General features: G+C 37.3%; 1 protein-coding gene across 3 annotated transcripts in view; it reads left to right on the top strand.

The window, feature by feature from the left end:
- Positions 1 to 18,312, top strand: part of RABGAP1L (RAB GTPase activating protein 1 like) — a 669,536-nt gene that overhangs the window by 404,633 nt on the left and 246,591 nt on the right. For all 3 annotated transcript variants that reach the window (XM_043484703.1, XM_043484704.1, XM_043484705.1), the window contains one exon: positions 12,625 to 12,699. In XM_043484703.1, coding sequence (XP_043340638.1) covers positions 12,625 to 12,699 — 75 coding nt within the window. The remainder of the gene's footprint in view (positions 1 to 12,624; positions 12,700 to 18,312) is intronic.

The following is an 18,312-nucleotide window of genomic DNA, read 5'->3' as shown; positions in this document are numbered from 1 at the left end:
GCTAGAAACCTTGAATCATCCTTGACTCTCCTTTCTTTCTCTTACACTACTTGTTAAAATAATAGCAACCATTCCCTACCCATTATGGGCAGCGGCCCCAGGATGTCAACCCACTGTGTGGTTTGCAGATGTTGGGGTTACTAAGAAAGATACGACTCACACAGGCACTGAAAGGAGCAATGCATTACTCTCACAGAAAAGAGAGAGCCAAGTGAGCTTCAGCAGTGTCAGCCCCCTGTGGTGAGCGAGTCCCATCTGTACTGTTTCAGGGAGACGGTCTGTGTTTCAGGGATGGGCCACGTTCCATCCTCACTGAGACAGTGGATAATAATGGTAGGGTTGGCCAGGTGCATATGACAAACACACTTCAGCAGACCAATGAAGTACACATCAAGCTAGAAAAGGAAAAGATACCCCCCGAACAAGACAGTAAGCTCAGCACAAGCTGTGAGGGCTCCTTATTTTCACGTGTGGAAACGTTCCAGGCCTATGGTGCTTTTACAGCCATGCAAAGGTCGACAGGCCGTGCATGACTTCTTTCCCAGTACCACACACCTGTCCCTTAGAAAGCCTTTTTGGCTGTTTTCAGAATATATGCAGGACCTGACTGTTTAATCACTATCTCCACTGCAGCTACCCTGGTCTAAGCTATAATTATCTACCTGATCTTTCTGCTTCCAGTGGCTTTCTATACTATTCATTATAAAAACCAAAGTCTTTATAGTGATTTACAGGGCTGTGAATTTCATGTATTAGTATTCTTTCCATCATGTATTTTGCCCCAGTCATACATGCCAGCTTTGCTCACACACTGGAGTTCTTGCATTGGTTATCCCCTCTGCTTGGAACAATCATCTCCCAGAAATCTTTGTGGCTTGCTGTTTCACCTCTCTTGACTTCTTGATCAAGTGTTACTTTCTCAGTATGGCCTGCCCTAACCACCTGGCTTAAAATTGCAATGTCCTCTTAACCCAGCACTTCTAGCCCTTTTCCCTGCTCTACTTTTTCCCACTGCACTTAATAATTTCAAACATATGTGTATGTATCCTTGTACCTATGTTGGTATTTATTTGTTTAAGCTGTTATATTTTTCCACTAAGAAGGCTTATTTTATGAGAGCAAAGATTTTTGGCCTTTTTGTTCACTGCTTAGATCACCCTTTCACATAGTAGACACTCAATAAATATTTGTTGCCTCGAAAGAATTGAAACTTAGGGCATTCTGGTAAAATAATTCTGGTAAATGGCAGAGCTGAAATTTGAAGTATTTGGCATTCAGATCCACTAGTAGAAAACCTTTGATTAAGCTTTTTCTAACCCAGCAATCAATGATTTTAGAGTTATTGTCCTGGTCACTGTAGTTAGGGACTAATTTTATGATTCCAGCTAATCTGATAACCTAATAACTGTATTGTGTTCATGGTGAAACATATGCTGAGTTTCACAGAAAATAGTGGTTAATGAATGGTTCATTACTGTGGACTACTGGTATAAATAGTAAAGAAATAAATAAAACACGTCAATGATAATATTCTAAAGGTTTGCATGAAAAGGAATATGATCAGGAAATTGAGTACTGAAAATTTTTAATAAAATAATGATTTATAATCAAATTTTAAAACTTCAAATTGTATGTGGGGCTACACTCATATTAAGTTTTAATTTACTTGATTGTTCTAATGTTTGTGGTCCTTCATAAAACTAATAATTTATTATTCCAATAAATAAAAATATTGGTTTTATTAATTAAAAATACTTTGTATTGATGAACTTTTTGTAGATTTTTTCAGAAATAAACAAGTTCAACTTAATTTTGGATATGCCTGTGTGTTTATATGTGTGTGTGTCCAAAAAGATATGTAAATTCAAGAAGATATGTAGACATGGATAAATATAGTTATCAATACTCACATGCACAGAGTCGATCCTCTTTATTCATAGATTCCATATTTTCAAATTCACCTACTTGCTACGATTTGTGTGTAACCTCAAAATTGATGCCTTTGGTGCTTTTGTAGTCATTCACTGATGTGCCTGTGCACAGTGTCTGAGTCGCATGATGAGTGAGTATCTGCCAAGTTCACATGCAACTAGGTAATGCTCTGCCTTCTTGTTTCAGCTTGCATACTACACACCAGTGTCTTTTTTGCGGTGTAGTTAGTACCTTGTTTTTTTGCTTTTGGTGATTTTGCTGTTTAAAGTGTTCCCCACGTGTCGTGCTGAAGTGCTGCCTGTTTTGCTAAGCACCAGAAGGCTGTGATGTGTCTTGTGGAGGAAATACATGTATTAGATCAACTTCATTCAGGTGTGAGCGAAACACTATTGGCTGTGATTTCAGCATTAATGAATCAACAATAAATATTTTAAAAGGTGTATTTAAGTAGAAACACGTGTAACAGAAGGTTGTATATTGATCAGTTGCTGAAAGTGTTGTGACCAGAGGCTTGCAGAAGCCTCAGACACTGTATCCCCTAGGGATAGGAATTGAATATCTGCTCGATTCAGTGTTTGAAGAAACTTCATGGAGCATAACTAGAGTAAGTAATGAGAATCAGCCATACATGTAAAGTTTTTTCCAAGAAAGTAGTTTTCATTAGTTGTCTGTTTTGCTATTTGAATCATTACATTAAATAAACTCCAGCTCAGTGTGTGTCTTATACATTTATATTCTAGAGATGTCACCCAAGTTGAAATCTTAACATAAACCAGTGCTGTGTTCCATTCAGTGAAATGGAATGTTAGTAATAAGTCATTCTTTAAAACTTTAATTAAATTTTTAAAATTATGAAACATGTCATATTTTTAAATTCATCAAATTTTTAAAATTATGAAATATTTTAAAATATATTCAAATCTTTAAAATTATGCAACGTATCATACATTCAAATGAGTAAACATAATTTGTATTTATGATTTTGAAAAATCAATAATAGAAGCAACATCCCTGTACATACAATTTAGGAAATAAATCATTATCAGTATCTTTGAATATTCCCAGGTGCTCATCTCAGATTCAATGTTCCCTCACCAAAGTCAACCACTGTCCTAAACTTTGTGTTAGCATTCCTCTTCTTTAACTAAAGCTCTCTCTGCGATTTGTTTCTGAACATTCATTGATTACATAGCAAAAAGAAAAATTTATGTTTTATCATTAGGTCTTTCTTTTGCTCACGTAAACTGTACCACATATGTCAACAATCATTGAGATCTAGAGACTGTATACTGACAGTAGCTAAGGCCTTGGGCTCTGAAGCTAGGTCTTAGTTTGAAGACTGGAGCTGCCTGAGTTTGAATTCTGGCCTACTGCTTACTAACTGGGTGACCTGCACAAGCTGTTTACTTTTATTTTCCCTCAGTTTTTTCTTCTATAAAATGGGGATATTAAGAGTGCTTAACTCAGAGGGTTGTTGTAAGGGTTAAATAAATTACTTACATATCCCAAGTAGCTTAGCTGGTAAAGAATCCTCTTGCAATTCAGGGGACCCCAGTTTGATTCCTGAGTCGGGAAGATCCCCTGGAGAAGAGATAGGCTACCCACTCCCGTGTTCTTGGGCTTCCTTGGTAGCTCAGATGGTAAAGAATCTGCCTGCAATGTGGGAGACCTGGGTTCAATCCCTGGGTTGGGAAGACCCCCTGGAGGAGGGCATGGCAACCCACTCCAGTATTCTTGCTTGGAGAATCCTCATGGACAGAGGAGCCTGGCAGGCTGCAATCCATGGGGTTGCAGAGTTGGATACGGCTGAGCATCTAAGCACCACAACACAAATATCTGGGAAAATAGCAGTTATTAATAAATGTTACTTGTTATTTGTTAGAAAAATTAATGCTGAAGAATTATTTGAAAAGCCACTTATATTCTTGTGCTATATTAAGTAATCTTTTTTTTAAATGTTATTCTACTTTTAGACAACCATGTGTTTTAATGATTCTTGTCACTTTGTGACCTCTTTTCATTTAGCTTATTGTAGCATTACTTAAAATAGTATTTCTTCGGTATCTCTTTTTTTGTCTCTCAGATTGTGTGAGATCAGATCTCTTTTTAGTTTGTAAGTGAATTTATTCTACATATTTTATATTTGGGTTTTTCTCCCTAGCATACTCATTTAAGGGCTACTGAGCAATAATTCAAAGGCTGATTTGTTTATCTGTTTGTTTTGGTTTCATGTTGGCAGAAGTTCATTGTAGTGATAGATTTAACAGTTTATCTAATATTAAAAAATGAAAAATTGCTTTACATAAATGTCAAGCTCCTATTAAAGTGGGGAAATCTGAGTTAGTATTTCCTGTTCTCAGAGCTCTATTAAATTGTGAGAGAATTCAATATTTAGGTTAGCGTTTAGAGAAACACTTAACATGTCATGGTTAAAACTAATAAACTTAACTACTGTCTATTGATAGCCATTAAGTCAGCAGCTGCATCAGTACTTTAGTAGTATCAAGAGGCTGAATGGGACTCTGTTTTAGAAGTTTAATTCCTTCTTGCATGCCCACATAGCAGCCTTTCTGTCTTGTTAAAGAGCATCTTCTGATTTTGTTCTTCCTGTGAGTCTGAACTTCCTTCATCTTTATTTGTAAGTGTGATTGTTTGATAAAATAGTGCAGTATGTTGCACATTTCTGAGACAAAAGAGAAGCACCATTCTATATTTTCTGTATCAGTCTGATTAAGACATGTGAATAAGAGTGTTTGGGGAGAAACAGGTTGTCGATAAGGCTTTAGACAATCTAGCTTTAAGAGTAAAAACTTTCCTTAGGGATTTTAAAATAATTCAAGAGCAGTAGTGGTTATTGCGTATTTTGGATTGGCAAAGAAAGTCTCACTACCCTGTGGAAAATTATTTTCAAAGTTAGCATCTCTATCAATGCATAAGAGTTACTCACAAGGCAAAAAAAAATCAAGTGTTTTCCATATTAATTTTTTTCCATTAATTTTTAAGAATTTATTTTCACTTGGAGAATAATTAACTTTACAATGTTATGTTGGTGCCTGCCATACCGTAGCGTGAAACAGCATAAGTATTTATACATCTCCTTCCTCCTGAGCCTCTCCCACTCCAGTCCCCCATCCCGTTCCTCTGGGTCATCACCGAGCGTCAGGCTGAACTCCTTGTGTTACACAGCAACCTCCCACTAGTGAGCTGTTTCACACGCGGTCGTATATATATTCCAGTGCTGCTCTCAATTTTTCCCAACCTCTCCTTCACCCACCGTACTGACTTTAATAAGGGGAACCTAAATTATATGTACGTGGTAGCACCAACACGATCAAGCTTTAACAACTACCTATGTTTTCTCATGTCTAAGTTTTAGCTTGTAGTCTGTATGTTAATAAACATGCATATTACATAAAGAAATTAAAACTTCTGCTTCCCTAAACCCAGAAGTTATGGACTGAAAAATATTAAGCTGTCCTTGATCAGACTGTCTTTTTTCTTGAGAGTATGCAGTCTGATTGTCCATGTTTATTGAACCCCAAGGCAAATCAGAAGATGGACTTTCTTATCTTACGTGGATCCAAACACCTAAATGTCTAAGATGAATAATTCTGCACACAGTCTAAGTGAATGTCTTAGCCTGTTACTATTACAGGAACACCACTCACTGGGGGGCTTAAACAACAAACATTTACTACTCAGAGTCCTTGAGGCTGGGAAGCCTTGGTCACAGTGCTGGCAGTTTTCAGTGTCTGGTGAGGACTCACTTCCTGGTTCACAGATGGCCATCTCCTCACTGTGTCCACAAGTAGCAGAAGAGGTGAGGGAGTGCTCTTGAATCTTCTTCATAAGAACAGTTAATACCATTCATGAGAGCTCTACCTCAGGACCTAAACAACTCTAAATGGCCCCACATCGAAATAACCATTACTTTGGAGATTCAACATATGAATTCTGAGAGAACACAGTCTCTAGCAGTGATATAATGTAATAGGCTCTGTATTTGAGAAGATTTGAGTTCAAATCCTGGCTTTAGCTGTTTGACCTTGCCCAGGTTAATTACCCTCTCTCAATATCACTTTTGTCATCTCACAGGCTTTGTGAGGATTGATTGAGAATGTGGGGAAGCATTTAGCACAGTGTCTGACATCGTCTGCCTTTGACCATGCAGCATGCCTGAAGAATCTCAGTATTCTTCCTTCAAGAACGTGAGGCCAAGCTTGCAGCAATTCTGGTCACATCCTCTTCTTTGAGACTAAGACAGTAGCACCTTGTCTGAGATGCTTCCCTTGCCTTTATCTACATTCCTTGCACTGTGGCTTGGTTACGCACCCTTTCCCTCTGGTTGGAACTCATCTCACTGTGTACTTTCTCACTGTACGTGCTGAGTTCTTCTATAAGATTCTGAACTGAGGAACATAGACCATATATTTTCATCCTTGTGTGTACCTCAGCACAATGTTTGATTATATAATAGATACTCAGTAAGCAGTGACTTGCTGACTGAATATAAAAAATTCTCTTGGGACCCCAGCCAGAAGCATAGTCTGTAGTCCAGAACAGAGTGAAGAGAGTATAGGAACAACATTCCCCCCTGAAAGTTACAAAGTATTTTCAAATACACAGAAAAGCTCAAAGAATTGTACAGTGTACATAAATCTATCACCTAGATTCTATAATTAATATTTTGTTACCTCTTTTATCAGATGTCTCTATCCATCTTACTCTTGCATTCAGTTAATTAATCCATCTTAATACTTTAAAGTATCTTGGAGTATTAAAGTTACTGGTTCAGACATTTGGGGTAGGTCAGGCCTTGGGCTGTGGCAGTCTGGTTGTGGTCTGAGACCCAGAAGGCTTCTGAAGCACTGGAGTGGTCTTCAGGAAGCTGGCCAGCCTCTCATGCAGTTTACACACCACACTCTGTGTCCTGCTTCAGGAGCAAGCAAATGCGTGCATGCTTCTCACAAGTGGAGTCCAGTCTTCACACAGCCCTCCTGTTAGTCCCGTTGTCCCTCCAACCAGCCGCTGGGCTTATCTTCCCTGTGTTGGTCCCCAAGGTCGGGGCACCAGTATGTGGCTCAAACTATTCACTCCCTGGGAGGATCTCTTTCCTGTATAATTTCTATTTTCCTCTGAGTCTTCTCCCAGGGGCACAGGTCTGATCACTTCTCTTCCCTTTCTACTTGATTCTGTGTGGATCTTTCTTACAGTCTTAGTTGTACAGTAGTCTTTCTACCAATCTCCAGTTAGTTTTCAGTGAGAACTGTTCCACATATAGGTGTATTTTTTGATATGTTACTGGGGGAGGTGAGAATCCTCCATTTTCATCTTCTCTTTACTTGGGCATGTTCCCAATGACCATTCATAGATATTTCTCTGTGATGTATCTTTTCAGACCATTTTTAAATTGGGTTTTTTGATATCAAGTTGGAGGAATTCTTTATATATTCTGTTCAAGCTTTGTTTAGATACATTTGCAAATATTTTCCCAGTCCTTAGTTTAACTGTTTTCTTAATGGTATCTTTTTATCAGTGTTGTTGTTGTTCAGTCGCCCAGTCATGTCCAACTCTTTGCGACCCTGTGGACTGCAGCACATCAGGCCTCTCTGCCCCTCACCATCTCCTGAAGTTTGCCCAAGTTCATGTTGATTGCATCGGTGATGCCATCCATCCATCTTATCCTCTGGCACCCTTTTCTCCTTCTGTCTTTCATCTTTCCCAGCATCAGGGACTTTTCCAGTGAGTCAGCTGTTCTCATCAGACGACCAAAATACTGGAACTTTAGCTTCAGTCCATCCAGTTGATCTCCCTTAAGATTGACTGGTTTGATCTCCTTGCTGTCCAAGAGATTTTCAGGAGTTTTCTCTAGCACCACAGTTCAAAGTCATCAATTCTTTAGCATTCTGCTGCTTTTTGGTCCAGCTGTCACAACCATATGTGACCACTGGGAAGACCATAACCTTGACTGTACGGACCTTTGTCAGCAGACTCATGTCTCTGCTTTTCAGTTTCTAAATTTTGCTAATGTCTATTGTATTCATTTATTTTTTTAATAGTTAATACTTCTGTGCCCTGGCTAAGAAACCTTTGCCTTTACCAAGTTACAATGATGTTCTGTCTTTTCCCTGAGTAGCTTTATAATTTTACTTTTATATTTAGGAGTATGGTATATCTAGAATTAATTTTTTCATATGAAATAAAATCAGGGATAAAGGTTCATTAATTTCCCCCATATGGATTCCAATTGTTTGAGCATATTTGTTGAAACAATTTCTATAGATTTACATTTTTACATTTGGAAAAATTTCTCCTTCCCTCACTGTTATCTTGATAACCTTGTTGCAATTAAATGACTATATGAGGGTGTCTCTACTTCTAGACTTCTTATTCTGTTTTATTTATTTGTCTATACTTGTATCAGTTTTACATTGTCTTGGATATTGTACTTTTACACTAGGTGTAGTAAAGGCTCCTCTTCTGTTACTTTTCCCCTAGCATTTCTACTCTTGCTTTCTAGCTGTTACAGTCATCCCAGTCTGTTCTCTGATTCTTCAAGCCAGTAAGTCTAAGTTTAATATCCAAGTTTTATCCTTCCATTGTGGCACCATTGTCACATGGCCTCCAGAAAAAGCCATAAAAAATGAGAATTTTATGCAGTGTCATTACTGTCTTACAAGTTTATTCTCCCCTACAGTTTCTTCCTCCTGCTTTTTGCTCAGTGCTTTCAGATAGTTGTTTATATATTTTGTCTGTATATAGATTAAATTTATTACCAGAGGGAAGGTTGGTCCAATTCCTCCTCCGTTATAGTAGTGCTATTCAGTTGGTTTCTGAAAGTCAGTTTGAGCAGGCATCTGGCCAGGGAAGCAGTTACAGTGAGGAGTGGGACAAGAATGTATGGTGCAAAAGAGAGGCAAGTTTCAAATGGAGGGAAAGGGTTTGGTTCAGTTCAGTTAGAGGAGGCTTAGACTAAACCCAAAGAATGCTTGGAAGAACTCCAAGGGAAAGAACGTACTAGAACATTGTGTTTTTCAAACTGTGAATCATAAAATTGATTTATTAGGTGCCCTCTGAAAAGTCGTTTTTGTTGCTAACCTAATCCAAAGCCATAACATAATTAGAAAGTAAGATCGATACACTGCTGATATGTACTTTTATCCTCAGCTCTCCAGTTAGAGAATAGTTTGTGGGGTCACTGAATTCTGGTGGACTCCTCTGGTGGACTGTGGACCTTTATTTTATGTTAGACTTCTCTTGTAACACAAATGTGCATGTACATAGCAAATTGCACATGTACATAGCACACTTCTCAGTAACTATTAAATATATAAAGATGGATCAAACATTTGTCAAAATTATGTCAGGACTGATGAAGCATGATTGCCTTTAGAGATCCCCAGTTTTAAGGAATCCTCAGTTTAGATTATCTTTTATGAGAAAGGGAAGCCTTGATGATAATATGTGACATGATGTCTTATCAAGAAATCTCAGAGTTCCTTGTTCGTGGAAAAAGAAGTAATGGAGAACCATCAGGGATGCACTAAATAAGGATAGTATTAGAACCTCTCCCCTCTTTCTTTGCTAATTGTTCCTTTCCTTTTCTCCCTATAATCCTTGTACACACACACACACACACACACACACACACACACACACACACAGACACACACCCCCAACCTACCCCAATCCATGATCTCTGGATAAAAGTACAAATAAGCACTCATAAATAAAACTATATAAATAAAAAAAATTAAATAAATAAAAGGATGGTAGTCCATCTTTCAGTTTTTATAATTAGGCTGATCTTGGGAAACTGGTTATAATGAAGAAAAGCTTCCATAAATTCATTAGGAAATAATTCCGTGATCTAATTTTTCTCTCATTAAATGAGGGTGTGATAATGTCATCATTGGCAGAAGGTTAAAAGATAATAGTTCTTCAAAAGGCACTGGGAGAAAATATCGGTAATACATATGTCAGATAATGATTCTGTCAACAGAATGTATAAAGAATTTTCATGAATTGACAGTGATAAGATGAGCAACTGAATTAAACAAATGAACAAAACTCGGAGATAACCTCAAAAGAAGTTATATCAGTTGCCTAAAAACACAGTATAAGACATTCTATGTCATTAGCCATCAGAGAAATTTAAGTCAAAAGCACAGGAATTAATAAAAGGAAAAAGACTGGCAATATCAAGTATTGACAAGAATGTGAGCAATGAGTACTCATATTTTGCTGATTTGGAGGCAATAACTGAACAATCACTTTGCAGAATAATCTGGTAATATCTTAAAAAGTTAAACATACACTTAGCATTTGAACCTTGAACTTCCACTCCTAGGTATTTACCCAAGGGACATGGAACAACAGACTGGTTCCAAATAGGAAAAGGAGTACGTCATGGCTGTATGTTGTCACCCTGCTTATTTAACTTATATGCAGAGTACATCATGAGAAACACTGGGCTGGAAGAAGCATAACCTGGAATCAGGATTGCCAGGAGAAATATCAATAACCTCAGATATGCAGATGACACTACCCTTATGGCAGAAAGTGAAGAGGAAATAAAGGGACTCTTGATGAAAGTGAAAAAGGAGAGTGAAAAAGTTGGCTTAAAGCTTAACATTCAGAAAACTAAGATCATGGCATCTGGTCCCATCACTTTATGGCAAATAGATGGGGAAACAGTGGAAATAGTGGCTGACTTTATTTTTGGGGGCTCCAAAATCACTGCAGATGGTGATTCCAGCCATGAAATTAAAAGACGCTTATTCCTTGGAAGGAAAGTTATGACCAATCTAGACAGAATATTCAAAAGCAGACATTACTTTGTCAACAAAAGTCCGTCTCGTCAAGGCTATGGTTTTTCCAGTGGTCATGTATGGATGTGAGAGTTGGACTATAAAGAAAGCTGAGCGCAGAAGAATTGATGCTTTTGAACTGTGGTGTTGGAGAGGACTCTTGAGAGTCCCTTGGACTGCAAGGAGATCCAACCAGTCCATTCTAAAGGAGATCAGTCCTGGGTGTTCATTGGAAGGACTGATGTTGAAGCTGAAACTCCAGTACTTTGGCCACCTGATGCGAACGGCTGACTCATTTGAAAAGACCCTGATGCTGGGAAAGATTGAGGGCAGGAGGAAAAGGGGGTGACAGAGGATGAGATGGTTGGATGGCATCACTGACTCAATGGACATTGGCTTGGGTGTACTCCGGGAGTTGGTGATGGACAGGGATGCCTGGCGTGCTGTGGTTCATGGGGTCGCAAAGAGTCGGACATGACTGAGTGACTGAACTGAACTGAACTGAATGAAAATCTATGTACACAAGAAGCAGCCTTGTGTATACAAACCAGCTTTATTTGTACCAGCCCCCATCTGGGGGGAAAAACCCATATGTTCACCAGTGGGGGAGTGGATAGACCAATTGTGGTATACTTATACAGTGGAATACTCCTCAGTAGTAAAAGTGGATGATTTACTGATGCATTCAACAATATTGAAGAATCTCAGAAACATTATGCTGAGTGACGGAAGTCAGACACAAAAGAGTATATATTAATCCATTTTTATGAAATTCTTCTAAAAATGCAAAGCTAATAATTGCGAAAAAAATCAGGTTACTGGTAGCCTGGGTGGAGGTGGTTTGACTTCAGAGAGTCATGAAGGACGTTCTGAAATTATATAAATATTCTATAATGTCAGAGTTACATGAATGACTCAACTTAAGGAACTGTGAAATTAAAAGGTATGCATTTCATTGAATAGAAGCTATATTTCCATAAAGATTTTTTAATTAAAAAAAGAATTCTAGTCCTTATACCCTGACTACCTTGGCTTATGGAAGATATGATAACTGTTCCTCGTTATCTTTGATAACCATTGCCCTGGACAGAGAGAATTTTTATACTTAAAAAATCACAGTGCATTGTATTATATTAAGTACTTTAAATGGAGATGTCTTCACTAAAATGAAGCATGGAATGGGGTACATGTCCAGGATTTAAACAGCACAATTGGGGTTGTTTGTATTTTAAAAATAAATGGGAGAGCACCTGAATTATTTTTTGTTGTTGTTTTAAACCAGGGGTCAGTAAACTATAGCTATAGCCCACATTGTCTACCTTTATACTACCCTGGAGCCATAAATGGTTTTTATATTATAAAGGGTTATATAAGAAAAGAAAAACAGTATACAACAGATATGTAAGTGTCCCTCAAAGTCTGAGAACATGTAGAGGCTAGAGAGGGTGACTTGAGGGGGAGTCTGTTGGGTTATGGTATCTGTACTACAGTGTTCCCCCATATGGTGCATTAGAATTTCCACATCAGCTGGAGAACCTTCTGCCCTCCTCCACCGTTTGCTCCTGCCTCCCATAGTCTTGTGTGCCTGACCACAAACCATAATGGATCTTTAAAAATTAATTTAGGTGCTCTGAGCATCTTTTTATTCCAGATGCTAAAGATGAACCTGGGGATAATGGGCCATCTAGAATTGCTTTAGGAAATGTGCAGCCTCTTTGAAGGATTCCACTGTGCTAATGGCTTGAACATTCAAGATGAGGGATCAGTGAAATTGTGCTGGACAGGCCAGGGATAAGAACAAGTAGCAGCTTGATGTGAACTAGCACTTAGGTTAAAATCTGTGAATGTTTATAATATTTCTTTCCTTTCATCTTTTTTCTAGGCCTACTCTGTCTATGACGAAGACATTGGGTACTGTCAAGGACAGTCTTTTCTTGCTGCTGTATTGCTGCTGCATGTAAGTAATTTTCCATGTAATAAATGGCATGGTGCTGCCATATTCATTGTATTTTCTGCTCTTTTTTTTTTTTTTCTCCCTTCTTATTCTCCATTTACCTGATGGAGATTACACATGGCATTTCTTTTTAAACCTGTACTTTTGGTGAGAAAATAAGAGATCTGATGTCAAGAACATGACAGTTAGTTTCTCAATAGAATTAATTTTGTGGGATGGTAGGGAATAAATTGCTTATTTGGAGTTATTTTTAACTAGAACCCACTAGGATTGAGGAAGTCAATGTATCTGCCTAAATGTGAGCAGGACCAGGAGCATCATGAAGGAATGTGACAAGGAAGTCTTTTACCTCTTCTGTGATTTATTTTTGTACATTCTCTTTCTTCTTAGTCATTTGACAGAACATTTATTGAGGATCAGTTGTCAGTACTGGGCTAAGATGTAGGATTACAAATATGAATAATTTATTGTTTGTGTTTTCAAAGGCCTTAGGGCTGGAATGGGGCACAGGTAATGTAGGCACATACCTATTATTTTAATTCTTTTTATGTATCTCCATTGTTTTTGTGATGATCACTATAGAGGACTTATGGTGTGCTAAGTGAAAGCGATGCACAGAATAAGAGAAGAGAGGAGAACTTTCAGAAAAGACTTTCTAGAAGAGGTGGTAGCCTTGCCAAGACATAAATGAGGTTGGGGAAGACAAGATGGATAAGAGGAGTAGAGATTGCTTCGTGAGCAGATGTATGGCAAAACAAAGGGCACAATATATAAAGGGAACAGTGAAATGACAGTTTCTATATCATTGCCATAGAAAGTGTATGCAGAGAAAGATATGTGAGATAAAAATGGACACATGGGCAGGGAAAAATTATAAAGACTTAATATCAAGAAATGTAGGCTTTATTCTATAGAGGCTTTATTCTGTACCTAATGAGGAGCCACAATCAGTTTGAAGCAAGGGAATGACAATCAGATTTTCATTTCAGATAAATTCTTATATCCACGTAGAGGATGGAACTGAAAAGAAGCATGCAATAGCAGAGATACCAGTTAGGAAATAGCAATCTAAATGAGCACTGTTGAGACTTAGAGAAAAAGAAAGAATCATTTTTCTGGAGGCAAAATTGGTAGGTTTCATGGATGGAATGACAGAGGAAGGGTCAAAGGTAGCCTGTCTTGTTTCGTTGCTTAAGCGACCGGGTAAATTTCGGTGTATTGAACTGAGGTAGAAAACAGGTCCATTGAGATTGAATGGAAGCAAAAAGGTTAGAGTTGATGATGAATTTAGTTTTAAAATTTTGGAAAGGGAGGGTATTTGGGGGCCATCTGAGTAGCTGTCCAGCAGCCAGCTGTATACTGGAGACTGACTCTGGGGAGAAATCAAAGCTGAAATGATGAGAGTGGATCAGATCATTTCAGAAAAATAAGTAGAAGAAAAACAGAATAGAACCCAGGAATGCCAATTATTTAAAGAGCTAATGAGGAAGAGGGATCTCTGAAGAGTTTCTTGATTTTCAACAGAGAAGCAGCATTGTATAATGTCAGATGCAGCAAAGAGGACCAAGTTTAAAACAGAAGCTTTTTTTTTTACGATTTGCATTCTGAAAATGAAGAACAGTTATAGTAGATTCATGGTCCTAATTCTGATCATTTGACTTTAATGAAAAAAAATAATATACCGTTGTTCTATTGTGATTATTCACTCTAGCTTTGATTTCAATTTCTTTCTCTGTGGTATTATCATCTATTTATGGTGTTTTGATGTTCTCTTACTGTCTTTTTTTTGTCATCTCCACAGACCACCTTCTTGAGATTTCCTGTGATAATCAAGTACTTTATAGTCATAAATTCTTAGGCCCTTAGTTCTATTACTGACGCCTCCTAGTAGATCTGGAATAGTCATGTCCCTACACAAGGGGCTGGAGGCTGGAAGCAGTGATGGGTGTTTTCACCAAGGTTCAAAACCATCATTTTTCTAGAAGGAGCTTCATGGTCGCTCTGATGAAAAGCTGATGTTCAGGCCACAGATAGTGAAGCTTTGTTTTCTACAAAGTAATCTTTGAATATGTCACAGTTTAGCATTTTAGGCCTGTGAAACACATATCTATTAGACCTGTGAAACACATATCTATTAAACCTCAATGAGAAGAATATCACTTTAGGAAATCTGTTCTGAAACTTAACAGAAGTTTAGTTAACTGTAAGTTCATGTTTAGTTGGACACATTTTCTCCCTGAAAAAAAGAGAGTGATTCAAATAGCTAAGAAACTCAAATAACCCAGATTTTTTTTTACATTATCTACTCTTCTATTATAAGGGTCGTGGAAAGTCAGCTATTGTAAACATACTCAACAAAATTGCTTCCAAAGTGTGTCACAAGATGAATAGAAATGTAGTCTAGTATCTACACTTTCTACATTAATATAACTATGCAGTTGTTGTCATGGCTTATAAAAATAACTGGATGTATAGAAATGCCTTCAGAATCCTGGAGGAAAGATAAACTGATAATCAATGTTAGTGAAAAACAAATTAGATTAGATTGTAATTTTATTGAAAATACATGTGATAATTCTATTAATCAGCATATTTCATTGAAAGACCAATATATCCATTAACCAATTTGAATAAGAGAAGCTAACTATAATTTTTTCTTTTCTGTATTTCCTGTTGCCCCCATGGTTTAAATAGGTAAAAGAATAGAGTCTAGCTTAAACAATTCATCAAATACACTATCTTGGATTCCAGGGAGATACGTTATTAGGGCCTTACTGACTAATTTTTTATCAGTTACATAAGCAATGGCTTCTTTTTGCTGCCACATATCCTTTGGCAGCTCCACATTAATCATTGTCAGAAGCAGCTTCTTTCTGGGAGGCTGTCTTCCTCACCCATGGTCATTTATATTTCACGTTCACTGCCTAAGAGGAAAGAAAGACCAAAAATGAAAGTAGGTTTAAGAACCAAAATTTAGAATTTTAAAGTTTTTCCATGTCTGAATAGTTTTAAGAAATAAATATCTTTTCCTGGTGCTTGGAAATTTTCAGATGCTTTGATAATGTTCTTTGTAACTTGCAGTAAAGCACTGGAAGAATTAAATGTTTATCACATAGATGCTGTTATATCCATTGATGGAATTATAATAAATTTATCATTTATAGCTCAAAAAAGCTGTTACACCACAGATTGCTTGTAATCATTATAGTGTTTGCCTTTAAAGTCAAATATGCAATAATTATCACTAATATCATTATATTATTAGTATAATAAATAATATCTTTTGAACATTCATTTATTCTAAATACTATGTAAAGTATTTTGGATAATTTTTAACCCCAGTATATTTCTCTCACATATTTATTGTCAAGCAGCTTTAAAGTTTTTTTTAATCAAACATATACTTTTTTAGACTTTCAGAAGATTATGCTCCTTTTTAAGGTTAAATCACTGTGTGTGTGTATATATACACACACACACTAATATCAGCATGTATGGAAGCTTTCCAGCTGCAAAAACGATTATTTTTGGATAAGCCAGAATGTTTAAAAGTATTGCATTTTTTCAAAAACTGTAACTAGGCACAACTCCTTTGGAAACCAGTTTTGCTTTATCTGATAAAGATATGCATACCAGTTAATTCCACTCTCAGTATATACTTTAGTCAAATTTAAGAACCTATATACTGGTGACTCAGATGGTAAAGAATCTGCCTGCATTGTGGGAGACCTGGGTTTGATCCCTGGGTCGGGTAGGTCCCCTGGAGAAGAAAATGGCTACCCACTCAAGTATTCTTGCCTGGAGAATTCCATGGACAGAGGAGCCTGGCGGGCCACACTCCATGAGGTTGCAAAGAATAGAACACGACTGAGTAATTAACACTTTCACTACTTTTACACTAGAATCATGCATTAAAATAGGATCATAATTACAGTTTATACTATAGGATCAGTGTTTATAATGATCACACAACTCAAATGCCCATTATTATAATGGGCATTTTACATTTTACATTTGTAATTAGACATCAAAATGGATAAATTGTGGCATATTCATATTATGGGACACTATACAGCAATGAAAGAAATGTTTTGCACTACATGCTTGCATGCATGCTTAGTTACTTCAGTCACGACTTACTCTTTGTGACCCCGTGGACCGTAGCCCACCAGGCTTCTCTTCCCGTGGGACTCTCCAGGCAAGAATACGGGAGTGGGTTGCTGTGCCCTCCTCCAGGGGATCTTCTGACCCAGGGATCAAACCCGCATCTCTTACATCTCCTGCACTGGCAGACAGATTCTTTACCATTAGCACCACCTGGGAAGTTCCTATATACTACATGGGCTATTGTGAATGAATCATACAAGCATAAAGTTTAGTAAGGAAGCAAATTATTGGTATCATTTGGTATGATTCCATTTAGTATAATTCAGTAACGACCAAAGTAAACTCTGTTTTTTTTAGGATGCTATGTAGATGGAAAATACAGATAATACCAATGAAGTCAATACAGTTAAAGTCAGGATCTTGACCTTCCTGGAGAAACTGGGAGTCATGACTGGGAAGGGACACGTAGGGATCTTCAGGAGTAAACAGTATTCTAGCTCCCAGCCTGTTTATACTTCTTAATCATTTATTCTATGAAGTAAAATCTTAACTTTTATGTCTTTTTCTGTGTGCTACATTTAAAAATAATATAAGATTTAAAAATTACAAATCTTTGTAATGTCTCCCCCCCCCAAAGAAAAACGAGCTTCGGGTAAGATTTAACCAATGAACTTAAGAAATGAGAAGTAGAGCTACTTCTTAGTTTTCCTGAACATAAAGATTCTACAAAGTCCGAGGTAACAAAACAGAGGCTTCCTAGTGTCTTTATATGCTTAAGTAAAAATATTTGCGCCATGATATTATTTAGGAATCTTTCTGCTACATGTGACATAACATGAACTCAAAGTAGTTTAAATTTAAAAGGAAATATATTGGCCCACATAACTGGGAAGTCCAGAGCAGAGATGATTTTGATATGCTTGATATTCCAGAGTTCATATTTTGTCATCGGAAATCTGCATCTCTTTATCTCTGTTGTGCTTAGAGTTTCTTGCTTTAACTTATAAAGGCAGGGCACAAAGCTGGCAGTTTGTCTGCAACTTGGCCTGTCTTAGTATCTTTTCAGTTTTACAGCTTCATTCAAAAGGCATCATGTTTATCTTTTGCTATAGCTTCTGCACTTAAACAAAACAAGCAAGCAAAAACCCTGGAGGATCCTGCCCTTGGGGGTCTGCCATTCTTGAGTTGGTTACTGAGGTCAGGAAGTTCCAGTGTTCTGATGGGCCTGGCCCCAGGTCTTAAGTTCACCTCTGTACTGGTAATGATCTGGGTCAACTCTTCCTGAAAAATGAAATGGTGTTCCTATAAGAAAGGAGATCTTGACATAAGATGATAGGAAGGTAGAATGCTAGACAGATACATCCCATTATCTTGTAGTGATTCTTTGCTATAAGAGTTTGAGTTTATTTTTAATAAGCCCTTCTTTACTTCCAAATCACTTCTTCCTTATAAACTCAAGAGATTTTTCCTGTTCTCTGTTAATTTTTGCATCAGTGCTTCAGAGTCATT

Source organism: Cervus canadensis, chromosome 13 (genome assembly GCF_019320065.1).
Source record: "Cervus canadensis isolate Bull #8, Minnesota chromosome 13, ASM1932006v1, whole genome shotgun sequence".
NCBI classification, from domain to species: Eukaryota; Metazoa; Chordata; class Mammalia; order Artiodactyla; family Cervidae; genus Cervus; species Cervus canadensis.
Note: the sequence above shows the minus strand (reverse complement) of the source record. Positions and strands in the feature narration are given on the sequence as shown.